Source organism: Salvia splendens, chromosome 14 (assembly GCF_004379255.2).
Source record: "Salvia splendens isolate huo1 chromosome 14, SspV2, whole genome shotgun sequence".
In the NCBI taxonomy this organism is placed as follows: Eukaryota; Viridiplantae; Streptophyta; class Magnoliopsida; order Lamiales; family Lamiaceae; genus Salvia; species Salvia splendens.
In genome coordinates this window covers 1481221-1497734 of record NC_056045.1, presented here as the reverse complement: position 1 = coordinate 1497734, position 16514 = coordinate 1481221, and the positions used below count along the sequence as shown (strand labels likewise).

Sequence of the window (16514 nt, the reverse complement as noted above, 5' to 3'; positions counted from 1 at the left end):
AACCCCATTGAGTGGCTTTGATCATATCTCCAAAGAACTCCAAAATTTGACCATGCTTTCTTTTATCGTACTGAATCCTGTTATGAAGTTTGAGTGTACGGTTCCTCTTTCAATGTTCCCATCAAATTTGAGAGGATTAGAGTTGGGTGGCTTAGGGTGTCCATGGAAGAACATGAATAACATTGGTTCACTGTTACCAAATCTCAAGATTCTCCAATTAAGACACTACGCCTTTCAAGGTCCAGAATGGAACATGGAATCAAACAGTTTTTTGAAACTTGAGAGTGTTGAAATCGAAGACACTGATTTGGTGCGATTGAGAGCTGAACATGGAAACATCCCAAGGCTTAAATACCCAGGCCTGTTTCATTGCTACAAATTACAAGAACTCAACTTGGTGCGTGATCCTTCGATGGTCACAACTATGATTAAAGCAGTTGATTGCAATCCCTTAGCCAGCACTTCTTCCAATTCCATGTTTACGGTTCAATGGTACTCTTCGTTCTAGCTAACAGGTTAGCCTTTGCACTTCATTTTATTCGCACAAACTATAATTTATTTTTTAACTAAAGTGCTTGTACATGGTATAGTATTTATCTAAAGATGACTTATTGTTGATTGCATAACTCACTTAAAATTTTCACATAAATACTGAATATTGAGTAAAACAGGCAATCAAAACTATTTTGATCGCAATGATTCATTTTAAATATTTTTTTTATATATTTCATTACTAGTAGTATATTAGTCTGAATTTTATAGTACTACATAAAATCGATTTCAGAGACGTGTTTGCCTTTGAATTGCGTGCCTGAGAAGAGTGGCAGTTAGTTATCAACTTCCTTTCATTTCGTGCCTACGAAATCTAATCAATTTTTTCCCCAATTTCTTCCTTCACCATCACTTCCTCAATCTTGCAGTTGGACCCAAATTGGCCATGGCTACTCAGCTAAAATCCGACGCCCTGATGGAGCAGATGAAGCTCCACATGTCCACTGACGCCGGAAAACAGCTCACCAAGAAAATCGGCCTCGTTTATCAGATCAATATTGCTCCCAAGGTTTAAGGATTCTCTGATTATTATATTATATTTTAATTTATATTTTTGGGGAGTTTGTATGACTGTTTTGTTGGTGGGGATTTTTTTTGCAATTGGCAGAAAATTGGGTTCAATGAGAAGTCTTTCGTGGTGGATTTGAAGAAAGGAGAGGTTAAAGAAGGTTAGGGCTCTGCATTCTGCTTAATTTTTACTATTTCTTAACTTGCTTGTGATATATTTGGCTGTTCTTTTTGTTGCAATTTCACCCAAATCTAGCTCACACACCAATTAATCACATGAATAAAATGATTTAAATTGCAACGAACAACAATTGAAATTACGTAATTAAGCTAAGATAAATGCATCGGATCGCGGATCCTAGCCCAAGTCATCAACACATGAATTTCATGAATGCCGATGAAGAAGATTGTCTCCGTATTTATACTGCTTATTAGCTTTGCCTTCTCTCTCATTTCTATTTGAGCTGATCTGCTATATCTCCTTGCTGATGTGGCACCCAGCTGGCATGTAAGTTGTAGTGCACGTTAATGAACGCGTGTTCCTAGCTGAGCGTTTCTCCTTCTTCAATTTGTGATCGTAACACATTTTTAGTACTCCACTTGATTTTGGGAGAGAAATGGATGTTGATGTCACAATGAAATTGTTAATATGAAGATTCTTAATCTTGTAGCTTAACTGCTTGAAATTTGCAAATTGATTAATGGATCAAGAATTCGACTGATTGTATGATGTCTATATTAGCTGATGATTGAATTTGAGCTATTGAAATTGGGGAATAAGAAGATTCTTGATCATGTATCCAAACTGCTTCAAATTGCAAATGAATTGTTGAATCAAGAATTCGACAGATTGTATGATGTCAATATTAGCTGATTTAAATTGATCTATGGAATAAGCAATTCTTGATCATGTAGCTACTTGATTCAAATATGGGGGTGAGGGAGGTATAGTTTTGGTACTGCTATTCAAATCATTTATCCTGTTGTATGGAGCAACGCTTTTGTTGCATTTTAAATCAATGTGGCTACTGTTTGTTGAATCCTTAACTTTAGCCAATCATTCGACAAGTGTAGGATGTGATATCGTGTTGCTGCCTTTAACACAGTCTTCCTTAGTTTTAGCTAATTGTGTTAGCTTTGGCATTGTTGTGGCTGCTATTTACTGAAACCATAACCCAGGCGATTGTTCCTTGTCATATTGATATGGTTAATGTATTCAATTTAGTTAGATCTGTCCGTTGTTGTCAGTAAAAATCATTTGAAATGTTGATCACTGACTATAGATGGTTGACTATAGTTAAAACATGTGTTGTGATTTCAGTTTTTTTATTCAAAGTTATCATTTATGGTGATAGGGGCGTATGAAGATGGGAAGCCAGATGCAACTTTCTCGTTTACAGACGATGATTTCCTAAAGGTCGCGAGTGGGAAGATGAATCCTCAAATTGCTTTCATGAGGTGCCTTGATGTTCCAAACTCAACCATAGCCTATAGCTTGTGTTAGTCGAAGAGTCATAAGTTAATGTTGTGTGATCATCGTATTGTAGGGGCGCAATGAAGATTAAGGGCAGTATCAGTGCAGCACAGAAATTTACCCCCGACATTTTCCCCAAGCCATCGAAGATGTGAGCAGTTACGGCATCCCTGTACTACAATGTCACCAATATCATTCAGATCATTGTGTTGTATCTGAAAGCTCAACTATAGGTATCTTGGAGATCAAACATATGTTTACACATGCAATTATCTATTTGTCTCGGCTCATTTTCTTTACCTCTCTGTTTTCTTCAACTACGTTGTGGTTTATACGATTTGGTCTTTACTTCCCTAAATCTTATAAAGTGTGGTAAGGATATGAGAACCTTAATCAAAGCATGGCCGTTTATCTTTGCTGATGAATGAAACTTCACTTTGCCATCTTTTAGAATTCCTCGTCGTGGATTAGCATAATATTCGGGATCAAAACGTTATCGGATGGTAGCCACGAAGTCCGTCCATGTGGATTCACAGTTGTTAGATTTGTAGTAGCAGAGCCATTTAGAAGTCTGGTGATCCACAGCATGACCAAAAAAGGCGGTCATCATCGGGTGTTTGATAATAATCAAAATAAGTTTCAAGGCGAAAAATCCAACCCGACGGATCCACACTGTTGAAACGGGGAGGATCAACATGGATTCGAGCGTTGTGGTCGGCTGGCAGAACGTGCATGACAGCTATCCTACGGTTGCGGGATCTGGTGTAGTTATCGTCAGGGCCACCTGGTCGGCACAGGTCTCGACAAGGACTTTGTTTGTTGTGTTCAACTCGGCACTAATGCGAATGGTATGTCGGGGAAAACACAAACGCGAACGGTATGTCGGGGAAAACACACACGCGAACGCAAACGGTGGTTAGGGGCCGGGGTTGACTCTCTTTTGCGATCCCGGCAAAAAATCAACAAAGAAAAGATACGGAGGTTGACTCCCTCTTCACCACCACCAACACTTGCAGCTTTCTTTGCGTTGATCATTCACATTTCAATCAAGTGATGGCGGCTTACGGTGAGCTCTCTAAAGAATACGATTCTGCGTTTTCTAGATTCGTCCCGCATTTCGCTGGTATCTCGCTCTCCACAAATCATACTACCGGTCTACAACACCATGGTCCGCTTGCAGAGAAATCTGCTAAAATTGGACAAGACCGGCTGCAGCAAGATCGGGACGAAGGTGAATGATTTGGATGAACGAATCAAAGAGGCCATATTGGAATTCGAAGATTTACTAGAGTCTCATGTGTATGAACAGATTCTTCCACAGCTCGAAAGCTCATCATCCCGAGGTGAGAGAGATCACTTGTCTTTCTCTGTAGATCTGCAACTCCAGAGCTCATCAGGAGATGAGAAAGATCAATTGTCCTTCGATCAGATTCTTCCGAAAATCGAAAGCTCATTAGGAGATGAGAGAGATTGCTTGTCCTTCGATCAGATACGTCCACAGCTCGAAAGCTCATCAGGAGATGAGAGAGATCACTTGTTTTTCAAAAGTTCGTCCGGAGATGAAACAGATCACTCGTCTTTCAAGAGAGAACAATTGCCTTTCTTCGTAGACTTGCAGAGTCTGCAACACTGTGTTGATTACTTACTCGAGAGGGTGAGTGCGATGGAGGTGGAGTACGACGTTGAACTGCTGAATATGCCGGAAGAAGAAGGCGAACCTATTTCCTCAAGAATTGATTTTGGTGGAATTAATTCAAATATGGTTGGATTATTTGATGAATTTGAAGAAACCAGGGATTCTCTTCTTCCAGAAGATGAAAGAAATTGGTTACTAGTTAGTGGGATGGCAGGAGTTGGAAAGACCGCTTTTGCTAAGAAGGTATTCGAGGATCCACTGATTAAGAGACATTTTGAGCTTCGAGCATGGGTCAAAGTGGGCAGAAAATGTGAATTCAGTGAAACATTGCAATGCATTCTAGCTCAAGTGGATACCAACACTCGCTACCAAATGCTTACCCAAAGGCATGATGAGGGTGATGAGAAATTAGTCGCACTCTTGGAAGAGAGATTGAACGATAAGAATTGTCTCATCGTGTTGGATGATGTGTGGGAGTGGGACACACGACTAATGTTACGCTTGCCAAAAGAGAATGTCCGAATCTTGCTTACAAGTAGGCTACGAATTAAAGCATCTCCAGTTCAAGTAGTACGCTTGTTGAACGAAGAAGAAAGTAAGAAATTACTTGGTGCAAAGTTGTTTGGTGAAGAGGGTTTCCTCCTCACCTTGTGAAATTGGGATAGAAGATTGCCAAAAAATGTGAAGGTCTTCCGCTAATGATAGTCACAGTTGCAGAGCTCTTATCCAAAGAAGACATGACCTCAGAATACTGGACTGAGGTAGCCCAAAAACAGCATTGTTCAGTCTTCGTGGATGCATATAATCAAATCTCAGATATACTTTTTCCAAGCTATGACTACTTACCTCAACAATTAAAAATGTTTTTTCTCTATTTAGGAATTTTCCCTCCATATTGTGATATTGAACTAAACAACCTCTTCGAACGGTTGAGTGCCGAGGAGTTTATGGAAACGAATGCAAAACAAACATTGAAAGATGTTATAATCGACTGCTCATGAAAACTTGCTTGCTGGTATCATCTTGTTATACTCCAGTCAAATGAAAAATCTTGGTTTTCAACGAATGTGTTTCGCGTGCATTCTTGCTGGCAGCACTTCTGTAAGAAAGAAGCTAGTAATATCAAATTTCTGCATGTTTTACAAAGTTGCGATGAGGATATAAGAGATCAACGCCAGTTGTGTGTCCATTGCAACATTTTATTTGCCTTCGAACAAGTGTGTGATTCAATAAAAAGGGATTGCGCATCCATTGTCCGTTATCTCCTTTGTTTTTGTCCTGACCACCAATATCCGGTGCCAATACATGCCATGGATTTCAAGTTGCTCAGGGTACTAGATGCTAGTAAAGTCAGATTTTACCATGTCCCACTTGAAATTTTGAAACTAGTTTATCTAAAGTACCTTGCCCTAACTTGCAACAACGAGCTTCCTGTCTCCATATCCGACCTTTTTCACCTTTAGACTTTGATTGTGTATCCACATATGTACATTAAAAAGCGTGAAGCACATTCAAATATGCCTGTGGAAATATGGGACATGCAAGAACTACAACATACTAAGGTGTTGGGAAGAGACCTACCAGCCTCAGATAAGGTGTTGGGAAGAGACCTACCTGCCTCAGATTCTGATGCTACTTTGGACAAACTCTCTAGTCTTCTTGGTGTGAGTGTAAAGAGTTGTACTAGAGAAATTCTCAAAAGAATCCCTAATTTAAAGTCCTTACTAATTTGGGTGGAGTTGAAACCCTATGATGACGAGGATGGTAGCAACCCATTGAGTGGCTTGGTTTATATCTTAGAAGAACTCCATAATTTGACCACATTTTCATGTATTGTAATGAACCCCGAGATGAAGTATGAGTTTATGTGTCCTCTTTCGATGTTCTCATCAAGTTTGACAAGGCTGGCATTGGGTGGCTTAGGGTGTCCATGGAAGCACATGAATGACATTGGCTCGCTGCTACCAAATCTTATAGACCTCGAGTTACAACACTATGCCTTTCGAGGCCCAGAGTGGGACATAGAACCATGGAGTTTTCTGAAACTTGAGAAAGTTGTAATTACGGACACTGATCTGGTGCGATGGAGAGCTCACCATGGAAGCCTCCCAAGGCTTGACCTCCTAAGCATACGACATTGCTACAAATTACAACATTTCGATTGGACACGTGATCCCTCAATGATCCCAACTGCGATTGAATTAATTGAGTGCAATCCCTTAGCTGCCATTTCTGCCACGGAATTAAAACCGGAATCTCTCTTTAAAGTCCGTTGTGCCTTTTCTTTCTTGAGATGAGAAGTCGGAGCTGGAGGCTCAACTTGGATAACAGGTTAGCCTTCCTACTTCTGGATTGGATTTGTTGGGATTCTGTTGAAGATTAGGAAAATTATGCTTGTAAGCTAATCTGGTTTGGATTTGTGTGAAAACATTACCTGCATTTTCACTGCCAATACATGTTTCCTTGTGTGTTGGTTTGCATGCTGTAGAAGCTCTCGGCTCATTCTCTTCACCTCTCTATTTTCTGCAACTGTTTTGCGGTTTAATGATTCGGTCGAAAGTGTGGTAAGGGTGTGCGAACCTTAATCAAAGCAAGGCCGTTTATCTTTTCAGCTGAATGAAGCTTCACTTTGCCATCTTTTAGCATGCCTTGCTATGGTCTCGTCTCGTGTTTGGATTATATACGCTTTAGTCTTCTTCCATCTGCTCGCGTGTGACTAAACTGATTATGTATTCACTCTGGTTCAAAAGTGATTTGAGTAACGAATGTCTGCTTGTCTCCTAGGTATTGTAGATGTTATTGCGGCCTGTTGTTATTGCATGAAACAAATGAAGGTTATGTTATTTCCAATGAAGGTTGTAAATGAGGCAAGCCATGTCGAATATTGGCAGGCTCGAGCTCAACTTGTTAAGGTTTCAAGAGGGCAGAGGCTCAGGGTTTCGGTCGAAGGCTCGAGCTCGATTCCTCACTTGGCTCGGCTCGTCAAATGCTCAATAATATGTTTCTTAGGCTTGGCTCAAAAGATACTTAGGACGTGTTCACTCTCACCTAATTGTTAATGGCAAGAAATAAATATGTGACAGAATTAGATGGTGGGCTCCACCATTACAGAATTTAGTATGTATGTTTAGTAAACATGAAATAGAGAGTTGTTTAAAAAACATGCGCCTCTTCAAATATGTGATATGACCAAATAGCCCCTTACATATTTGTTAGAATCTTGGAAATCAAATTTGGTGGGGTTAAAGTAGTCAATAAACAACCTATTCTGGAGTAGTCAGAAATAAATACCACCCTTTTTGGATGATTTAAATCTAGGTCAATTACTGTGAATAGTGCGGGCCATGTTGCATATCGAGGGCCCGCCAGTGTAAAAACATGTACACTGAACATCAAGAAATACTCAGATTTGGGCTCTTATCAAACACTATCAGACACTATCGGCTATGGATCCGTTGGCTTTCCACTTTTGCTTGTTATGTCTCATGATCATTCATCCCCCCACCTGTTTAACTAATTTAATACTCCTACAAGATAAAGTTCATTGGTTTAATACATTTTGTATTTCTATTTAATCTTGTCTAACATACCGAACGGCACCACCTATGATCATCGTTAATAAGCGTATATGGGTCAAATTAATGTTGATAAATGTCAATGCTCTAAATTATTAGAACTGAAAATTCTATTTTATTTTTCATAAACTCATGAAACTTGTTCGCAAATAGATTTGTTTAGGCTCGACCTCGAATGTGTTTACCACTTCGATCGGAGCTGGGCTCTAGATCAACTTGAAAAATATATTGGGTTTAGTTCGAGGCTCGAGTCTGTCTCTTTTTGACTTTTCATTTTTTTTAAATATAAAGTTCTAGAAAAATCATTTCTTACTTTTACTGAAAAAGAAGTTTTTTGTATAGACTTGTTGATATTATGCCTTACGCCATTTCTAGGATTAGGATGAGTAATATTCTTGTTGTGGATAATACATATGTGCAACATTAAGAAGCGATATATAAAAAAAATCTATAATGAGAACTCCAAGTTAAAAAAACAAAGAGAAACAAATTTTAGTATTTCAACTTTATTAAGCAGTGGAACAAAACATACATTTCGAATTTACACGAATAAAAGCATAAACTATAACCCTAAAATTACGAAACCTCCAAATTCAAACTTCTCAACTCCCGCTTCGCTCTCACTCTCAACGCCGTTGCAATGGGCGCCAACGCCAGCAGAGATGTGGATCTCTCCGACTCCGAATCCGAATGCGAGGACACTACAGACCACGAATCCGATTCCGAAGAATCCTATGACACTCCGGCGTCGCAGCCCTCCGATCGGAAGCGCGACGACCCTAAAACGCCGTCCTCGATCGACGAAATCGAATCTCGCCTCAAAGAGCTCAAAATCAAATACAATAGCAACAAAAACAACAGCTCCACCGCTCCGAATGTGAAGAATGCGGTGAAGCTCTACCTCCACGTCGGCGGCCCCACGGAGAAATCGAAATGGCTGGTATCCGAGAAGGTAATCTCCTACTCCTTTGTGCGCGGGGCACCGAATGGCGACGAGGAAGACGACGATGAAGGAGGATCCGACCCGAATTCGTGCTGGCTATTGAGAATTGGGTCGAAGGTGAGAGCTAGGGTTGATGAGAATTTGCAATTGAAGGCGTTTAAGGAACAGAGGCGCATGGATTTCGTTGCGAATGGTGTTTGGGCGATTAGGTTTTTCAGCGCGGAAGAGTGGGATCGTTTCACTAAGAGGTATCAGGATTGCTTGTTTGAGAATACTTATGGATATGAAGCTAATGATGCTAATAAGCTGAAGGTGTACGGGAAGGATTTCATCGGATGGGCGAACCCTGAGGTGGCCGACGATTCGATGTGGGATGATGCGGATATGAAGACTCCTCCGACAAAAACTTCTAGGAGACGAGGCAATGATTTGACTGAGGAGTTCGAGGAGGCTGCTGCGAATGGGGGTGCTATTCAGAGCTTGGCTTTGGGGGCTTTAGACAACAGTTTCTTAGTCAGCGATTCTGGGATTCAGGTTGTTAGGAATTACAGTCATGGGATTCAAGGGAAGGGGATGTATGTGAATTTCGAAGAGGGTAAATTGAGCCAGAGGAAAGGTGCTAATGCGACTCCGAGGAAGGCTCTGCTCATGAGAGCTGAGACAAATATGCTTCTCATGAGCCCTATGAATGAAGCTAAGCCACATTCGAAGGGCCTGCATCAGCTCGATATTGAAACTGGGAGAATTGTGAGCGAGTGGAAGTTTGAAAAGGACGGAGCTGACATTTCGATGAGAGATATCACTAATGATAACAAGGGGGCTCAGATGGATCCTTCAGGGTCGACTTTCTTGGGACTGGATGACAATAGGCTGTGCCGTTGGGATATGCGTGATAGGAGGGGGATGGTCCAAGATATCGTGAATGAGAACATGCATGTGTTGAATTGGACTCAGGGGCATCAGTTTTCGAGGGGGACCAACTTTCAATGCTTTGCAACAACTGGCGATGGATCTATTGTGGTTGGATCACTTGATGGGAAGATTAGGCTGTATTCCATCAGTTCTATGAGGCAGGCCAAGACTGCGTTTCCTGGCCTCGGCTCGCCTATCACTCATGTTGATGTTACCTTTGATGGGAAGTGGATTTTGGGAACCACTGATACTTACTTGGTTCTCATATGCAGTCTGTTCACAGATAAAGATGGTAAGACCAAGACGGGTTTTGCTGGACGAATGGGGAATAAGATTTCAGCTCCGAGGTTGTTGAAGCTGAATCCTGTGGATTCGCACATGGCTGGAGCAAGCAAATTCCAGAATGCTCAGTTCTCTTGGGTAAGTAAGCATGCTCATTTACTCGTGTTGTTGTTGTGGTTGGTTTGGTTGTAACATTTATTGTTGATCTTATTCGTTCTCCTTTAATAAGATTGTGATTTTTACTGTGATTGGTTTCATTTCTTCCCTGTTCTCTGAGTTGTGACTTACTTAGAGAAGCCTGTTCTCCTAACTTTCTGAAATGTGTTATGTGGACACATGCTGTGTTTATACAATGTTTTCTACTCATGTTTAGCTTTGCATGATTATGATCTTTGTAAGCTTGCCCTTCTGGGAAAATTTTGAACAATTCACCTTTTATCTATCTTGTTACTACCAGAGATGAAATGCTTGATTTGAAATGGTACCTATGTCTTTTTTTCTACTCATGTGTAGCTTTGTAATGATTGGTATGCTTCTAGCTTTCTTTCTTGTTATGAGGTATACATCTACTAAAATCTTTGTAGTGATTGGTATGCTGATAATGGCCAAGATACAGCAGTTGTGAGTTTAGGTTGATGGTGTTGGCTCTTTATGAAATGAATCTTGATGAGTTTTGATGATGGCTGATTAAACTATGCATTCTTAATTCTCTTATTTGCTTTTATGATGATGGCTGTAAATTAATCTTCATGCTGTGCATCTAACCTTGTGGGTTGTCATGAGATCATATACTGCAACTGATGTTCAAAATGTCGTCCAATTGCTCAGGTCACGGAGGAAGGGAAGCAGGAGCGCCACTTGGTTGCCACCGTGGGCAAGTTTAGTGTCATATGGAATTTCCAACAGGTGAAGGATGGATCTCATCATTGCTATCAAAACCAAATCGGCCTGAAAAGCTGCTACTGCTACAAGATCGTCCTGAAAGATGACTCTATTGTCGACAGTCGCTTCATGCACGACAAATACGCAGTCAGCGACTCGCCTGAGGCACCGCTTGTGGTGGCAACCCCCATGAGAGTCAGCTCCTTCAGCATCTCCAGCCGACGTCTGGAGCTGTGAAGTTCAATCTGTAACAGGTCAAGCTTATCTGTTCTTTGTAGGGAATCTTCATGTGTGAGGTCAATTTAGAAAATATTGACCTTAATCTGTTCTTGTATTGGAAGATTCTCAAGACAAAAATTTGCTGTACTTGGTTGCTTCTAGCAATCTTACTCTCTTGTTCAATGAAAATGCCTTGTGTTAGCTAAAAAGCAGAGATGGCTCTCTTCACCAGATCGAATAGTGGCTGGCTCGCGATAAAGGGTTCGGTTCCGCCCCGAGCCACCACCGGGTGATCGTGGTGGTTCGAGCTCAGGACCTGCTCTCAAAATCAAGTATAGAAACAAAACTTTAAATATTAATGAATGAAAAAAGAAGAAAAGTTTCGTTACAGAATCCAATGCCTCATAGCCACACCAAGCTAAGATTACAAACTGTATAACCCAACCAAGTATTAGAAAAAATAAAAAAAAAAAAGAAATTTATGATCTGAGCAACCTATTGTACACAAAACAATACTCCTATACAAATATAGACGTTTGTCAAGAATGGACAACAGATTTGAAGGTGTTTCCGAAGGAGAAAACTCACTTACATGGAAGGCGTTTCCGACACGGGGGAGACGCGATCACGGTGGCGGCGTCTGCGACGATTTGGACGACTTCTTCTTGCCCAAGAACATGAATATTCTTGGGAAGAATGATCTCTTCTTCTTCTTCGCTGGCTTGACGTCCGGAGACGTATCCGTTCCCGTGTTGCTCGTGAATGAGCCGGGGCTCGACACCTGACGGAGTGGCGCGGATTTGAATGTGCTGACGTGGCTCTTGGCGTCTAGCCTCTGGGCCGGGCTCGCAGCCGAATCTCCGGCTTTCCGTCTCTGCTCATGCTCGGCCCTCCACTTACGCAGCTCTTGCTCGATGCCTAGCTTCCCTTCTTTGGCCTTCTCGGCCTTCTGCAGAGCGTTCTCCAAGGCGCTCTTCCGCTCGGCCATTTCGCGGTTGGTTTCTTCCAGCTTCTTTAAGGTGTTCATCTCGGACTCCTTGGCTACCTCGATCTCTGCAAGAGCAGCAGCGACGCGCTCGCTCGCCTCCTCCTCGGCCTCGTGGGCCTTCTTGCTGAGCTCATAGTATTCTTCCAATGAGAGTGTTACTCCGGTTGGCGAATCCTCCTCGTTGTTGCTTTGAGTAGACTCGCTCTCCATCAATGCTTTGATAGCTGCGAGTGCCAACTTCTCGGAAGCTCTAGCCGCTTCGATTTCCTTCTGAGCCGCACGTAATCTGCTCTCCATGGTGCCGGCACCCGCCTTTGCCTTTTCCGCTGCCTCCTTCGCCTTTCTGAGCTTGTTGCGAGCGGCCTGGGCGAGGGTCTTTGCTTGATCAGCCTCTTGTGCTGCCTTTTGTAGCATCTTTGGAAGCTCAACCATTCTCTCTCTGTCTTCTTTCTCCCTGAGCTGAATCAGCGCGATTTCGGATTTCGTCCGGTTCAGCTCAGCTTCTAGAGACGCAACTGCGATCGACGCCATTCCCTCCCTTTGCTGAATGGTAGTCAGTTCCGCCTTCTCCTTTTCGAGCTCTGACTGCAACGATGCCGCAGCCACCTTCAAGATGGTAACTTCGTTGTTCGTTTTCTCGAAATTGAGCTTCACTTCTTCGAGTTCCTTCTTAGCCGCGGAAATAGCTGCTTCGATTTGACCACGGTTTGCTTTATCCGTTTCGTTGAGCACATCTTCAAAGTGTCCGGCTGGTTCCCCCTGCGGTTCTGATTCGAGGTACGTTGCTAATTCAGCCTTCAAATCTCTCAGCAACGCAGTTGCAGTATCCAACTTCGACTGCATATCCTTCGACAACGAAGCCTGCTCTTTCATCTTCACGAGATCATCCTCAGCTTGCTTGATCTCCTTCTCCCAGTTGAGCATGTCCTGTTCTTTCGCCATAACTGCTCCGATTCGGTGCTCCTCCGCCTCCAGATGCGCAGCGTGTGCAGATTCCAACGACTCTTTCGCAGTGATAAGCTCAATTGTCAAATCCTCTACGGACTTCTCAATCTCTTTCGACTTGGAAATAGCTTCTTCCGCCTTCTTCACATATGCATCTTTCTCGGCTTCCAACACATTATAGTCCCGCCTGAGCTGTTCCAGCTCTTCTCGAACGGTCTTGACTTCTGCAACGGCGGCCACATGCCTTGCTCGGGCAACCTCAAGCTGCGCCTTGGCTGCAAAGCTGGATTCATCGGCAATCCCTTGCTCCAGCTCTTCGACCCTAAGCTTTGCAAGCTCGGAATCCTGCTTCGCCTGTTTCTCTTCTGTCTGTGCTCGTTCGAGATTGAGCTTCAGCTCTTCGATAAGTCTCTTAGTGCTGCCTAGCTCTTTCAGAACTGCGAGTTTGGCCTCTTCAGCATCCTCGGATTGCTTCTTATATAACGGTATCTCCACTTGAGCTTTCTCGAGTTCTTCTTCTATGGTTTTTCGCCTCTGCACGGATAAGAAGTCAGCAAGGTTCATACGAAATTCGAGAGGGACGAGAAGAGATAACAGGAATAAGACCATACCTCGACGGTCTGAACACGGTGGGCTTTCCAGTCCACGATCCCACCAAACTTCGAAACAGCAGCCTTCACAGATTCGAAAGGCGCTGCCGTATCAACTTGACCTCGACTGAAGTCGATGCTATTTGGTGTTCTAGGCGTCATAGGAGTCCTAGGAGTTCTAGGAGTTCTAGGTGTCTCGGGTTGGTCATGGAATTTCTCGGTCTTGTTAGATTTTATTGCTATTTTCGGCAGCCGGAAAGTGGGATTGTTATTCACTTGAGGTGATGAAGGAGTTGTCGGTATATGCTCATCCACCAGTGACGGAGTCGCAATATTCCTGAGGTCGGCTGATGCAACTGACGGCTCGCCTTCTGATGTGCTCGGTTGAACAGATGCTTCGACTGGTTCTTTGTTCTCGTGCGCGATGGCGCTATTGTTATCTTGAGGGATGATTACTTCTGCAAGTTCTTTATTCGTCTCCTCCTCGACTGAGCGAGTGGCGTCTTGGGCGTCTGCAGGCGTGGCAGACCCATTTTCTGCCACTCCCGTTTCCCCACCCGCGTCAGGAGAATTTTCGGCCAAATCCTCTCTAGAAGCCAACGGCGAAACGCTCGTGGTTTCTGCGTCCCCCTTCAGAGGTGAAGTTCCTGGCGCAGGAGGTGGGCCCTCGACCAAAACTTTTGCGCCCTCCATTCTCCTGCAATGGTAGGGTCCTTCCTCGTCCGAGCACCTGCAATCCACGGAGCCGGTGAGTGTTAGGCAAAGAGCGATGGTTTCAATATCAATAATCGCCATATCTATACAACAGCAAGGGAATACGAGATGAACAAACATAGTAAACGATGCATTAAGTCATTTCATGATACGAAATCGCCATTTCATGACCTCGGCCGTCTTTGATATCTACATTATTAGTTCATCAAGAACTCGACAAACTAAAACAACAAAGAAATAGACAATAAACAACATCCAAACGAAAGCAATGGACATTTGAAAACAAAAAGAACATACATAGGATTGAAGATAAACTTGTTTTGGTTTTTCCTTTGGAACTAACATCAAGATTGAAAATGATCCTGTAATTTCTTAATCCATAAACAATAAAATGCAGCTTGTATCATTGCAAGAACACCATCTACGCGTTGGACATTGCGGCTGTTCGAGAAAGAAATACCTAACTTCGTCATCAATCTATAAGTTTCTAGAACAAGAAAAAAATTGCTTTATTGACCCAACTTAACACCGCGATGTCTATAATCATCTAAAAATTATCCAGCTAAAGAGTCCCAACCAACGCGCCTCCACACCCCAACAAGAATTCTACAATGCTTCGTTCCATGCTCGTGCCAAGAACGAAGCAACAGTATGATAATATCAGCTTGAATTGGTGCCAAAAGACTAAAGCAGGGGCAAGTATGAAAACTTGTTGCTTACTCGTTTGTTCACTTCACGCTACAAACCATTTCCACATAACGGATCCGCCCAAAAATTATGTTATGGATCCGCTACGACTTTTTCAAGTTGCCATAGCAAAATGCCCCTTAATAAATCATGTTCCCCCAAAACTAGAAACTTCACAAATCAAAATCCCAATATCTACAATCAAATGAAGCTAATACTAATAATTATGAAAACTCAGAAACATTAACTCCTTTCTCAAAAAGCACCATAATCCTAATTCAAAACCAGCAAATGCATAATCCAAAATCCCGTCAATAATCAATCCATTCAACTGAATAATTTCAAACCCAAAACTGCAAACACCATTAATCCAACCAAAAAACTCAACCCATAACCTCTAAATTCCATAACAATATAAAAACATCAAAAATCCAAACCCAATTTATCCAAAACACTCACAACAGATAAACCAAATAGCATCACAATCATCACATAAACGAAACAAGCAAAATCTAGAGAGAGAGAGAGAGGGTACCAAGAATCACCAGAAACCACAAGAGACAAAAGGTCAAACGCTGAAGCTATGAATTATTTCAAAAATATTACTCGAAAAAAGGAAATTACACTCATTTCTAGCCTCCAAATTATTACAACCCCTCCTAAAATCACTCAACCCCCAAAAATAACCCACCAAGATCAAATTTTTATCAAGAAAATAAGCATATAGGTGTGAGTATGAACACGTGTATGGATCCTGCTTCTGCAAATAGTCAGAGACGAAGGAGATCCATCCATAATTCGCTAAACGATAGGCCCATTTTGTGGAAATTAGAAATACTAATAGATATTTTATTTTTCAAGTAATTTGTGGTTTGCATGAGAAGCAAGAAAAGTCTTTGATTGATTGAATGACGAGAAAACATTTAACTTTTTGTCTATTTTTATTAATATTTTGAGATTGAATAATTACTTAATGTAATGATAAAGTTAAAGCAGCCGACCATTAGAAGGGCCCTTTATTTCATCACTTTTGCATTTTTAAAATTCAATTTGTGTTTAATTAATGCTGTATTTGGTGGGCGGCTGAGGTGTATTAATGTCTAAACTAAAACTTTAATTTTTGGTTTTGAATAATTAATTTCCAATTCGTACTTATAGTTTATTGCAAATATAGTACTCCTTTTTTGCTTTTAATATCAATATTTTTTTTTGGTTTTGAATAATTAATTTCCAATTCGTACTTATAGTTTATTGCAAATATAGTACTCCTCCTTTTTGCTTGTAATATCAATATTCTTGAGTGACATTGAATTTCTTTAGTAGTACTAGTACTAGTACTAGTTACTTTTATTTATTTCTTTAGTTAAATTGTGATGAAAAGGAAGATTGGTTCAATTGATTATGGGAAAGCTAAATCAAGAGTATACGGTAATTAATATGTTCAACTCTATTTAATTTGTTTATATCCCTATCCTAAAAGGGTAAAGAATTTAATAACCTTGTGTTATATAGACTTATAGTCAACGAAGAATCCTTGATGAAAATCAACAAAAATTTCGTTGTTAGGTGCACCTAATTAATTAATTGTCTAGAAATGGCATTGAGGTT

At 41.5% G+C, this 16514-nt stretch overlaps 4 protein-coding genes across 5 annotated transcripts; 3 read left to right on the top strand and 1 right to left on the bottom strand.

Annotated features, from left to right (window-relative positions):
- Nucleotides 1–678: 678 nt before the first annotated feature.
- On the top strand, nucleotides 679–2832 carry LOC121765026 (sterol carrier protein 2-like). The gene is made up of 5 exons (XM_042161062.1): nucleotides 679–826; nucleotides 921–1060; nucleotides 1160–1220; nucleotides 2415–2517; nucleotides 2607–2832. The coding sequence occupies exons 2-5, from the start codon at nucleotides 938–940 to the stop codon at nucleotides 2686–2688; spliced, it is 369 nt and encodes a 122-aa protein (XP_042016996.1). The 5' UTR covers nucleotides 679–826; nucleotides 921–937; the 3' UTR covers nucleotides 2689–2832.
- Nucleotides 2833–3698: 866 nt separating this feature from the next.
- LOC121765626 (putative inactive disease susceptibility protein LOV1) lies at nucleotides 3699–4823 on the top strand. Its single transcript, XM_042161828.1, has one exon. It carries the CDS (start codon nucleotides 3699–3701, stop codon nucleotides 4821–4823), a length of 1125 nt encoding a protein of 374 aa, XP_042017762.1.
- Nucleotides 4824–8297: 3474 nt separating this feature from the next.
- On the top strand, nucleotides 8298–11171 carry LOC121764538 (protein CYPRO4-like). Its single transcript, XM_042160547.1, has 2 exons — nucleotides 8298–10019; nucleotides 10710–11171. Exons 1-2 carry the CDS (start codon nucleotides 8385–8387, stop codon nucleotides 10998–11000), a joined length of 1926 nt encoding a protein of 641 aa, XP_042016481.1. The 5' UTR covers nucleotides 8298–8384; the 3' UTR covers nucleotides 11001–11171.
- A 142-nt stretch (nucleotides 11172–11313) lies between these two features.
- Nucleotides 11314–15827, bottom strand: LOC121764537 (protein WEAK CHLOROPLAST MOVEMENT UNDER BLUE LIGHT 1-like). 2 transcript variants are annotated; one of them, XM_042160546.1, is made up of 3 exons: nucleotides 15442–15826; nucleotides 13527–14235; nucleotides 11314–13449 (listed from the first exon to the last, which is right to left on the bottom strand). In XM_042160546.1, the coding sequence occupies exons 2-3, from the start codon at nucleotides 14196–14198 to the stop codon at nucleotides 11608–11610; spliced, it is 2514 nt and encodes an 837-aa protein (XP_042016480.1). In that variant the 5' UTR covers nucleotides 14199–14235; nucleotides 15442–15826; the 3' UTR covers nucleotides 11314–11607. The 2 variants fall into 2 exon arrangements, with proteins under 2 accessions (XP_042016480.1, XP_042016479.1); XM_042160545.1 differs by having other exon boundaries at nucleotides 13527–15827.
- Between the last annotated feature and the right edge of the window lie 687 nt (nucleotides 15828–16514).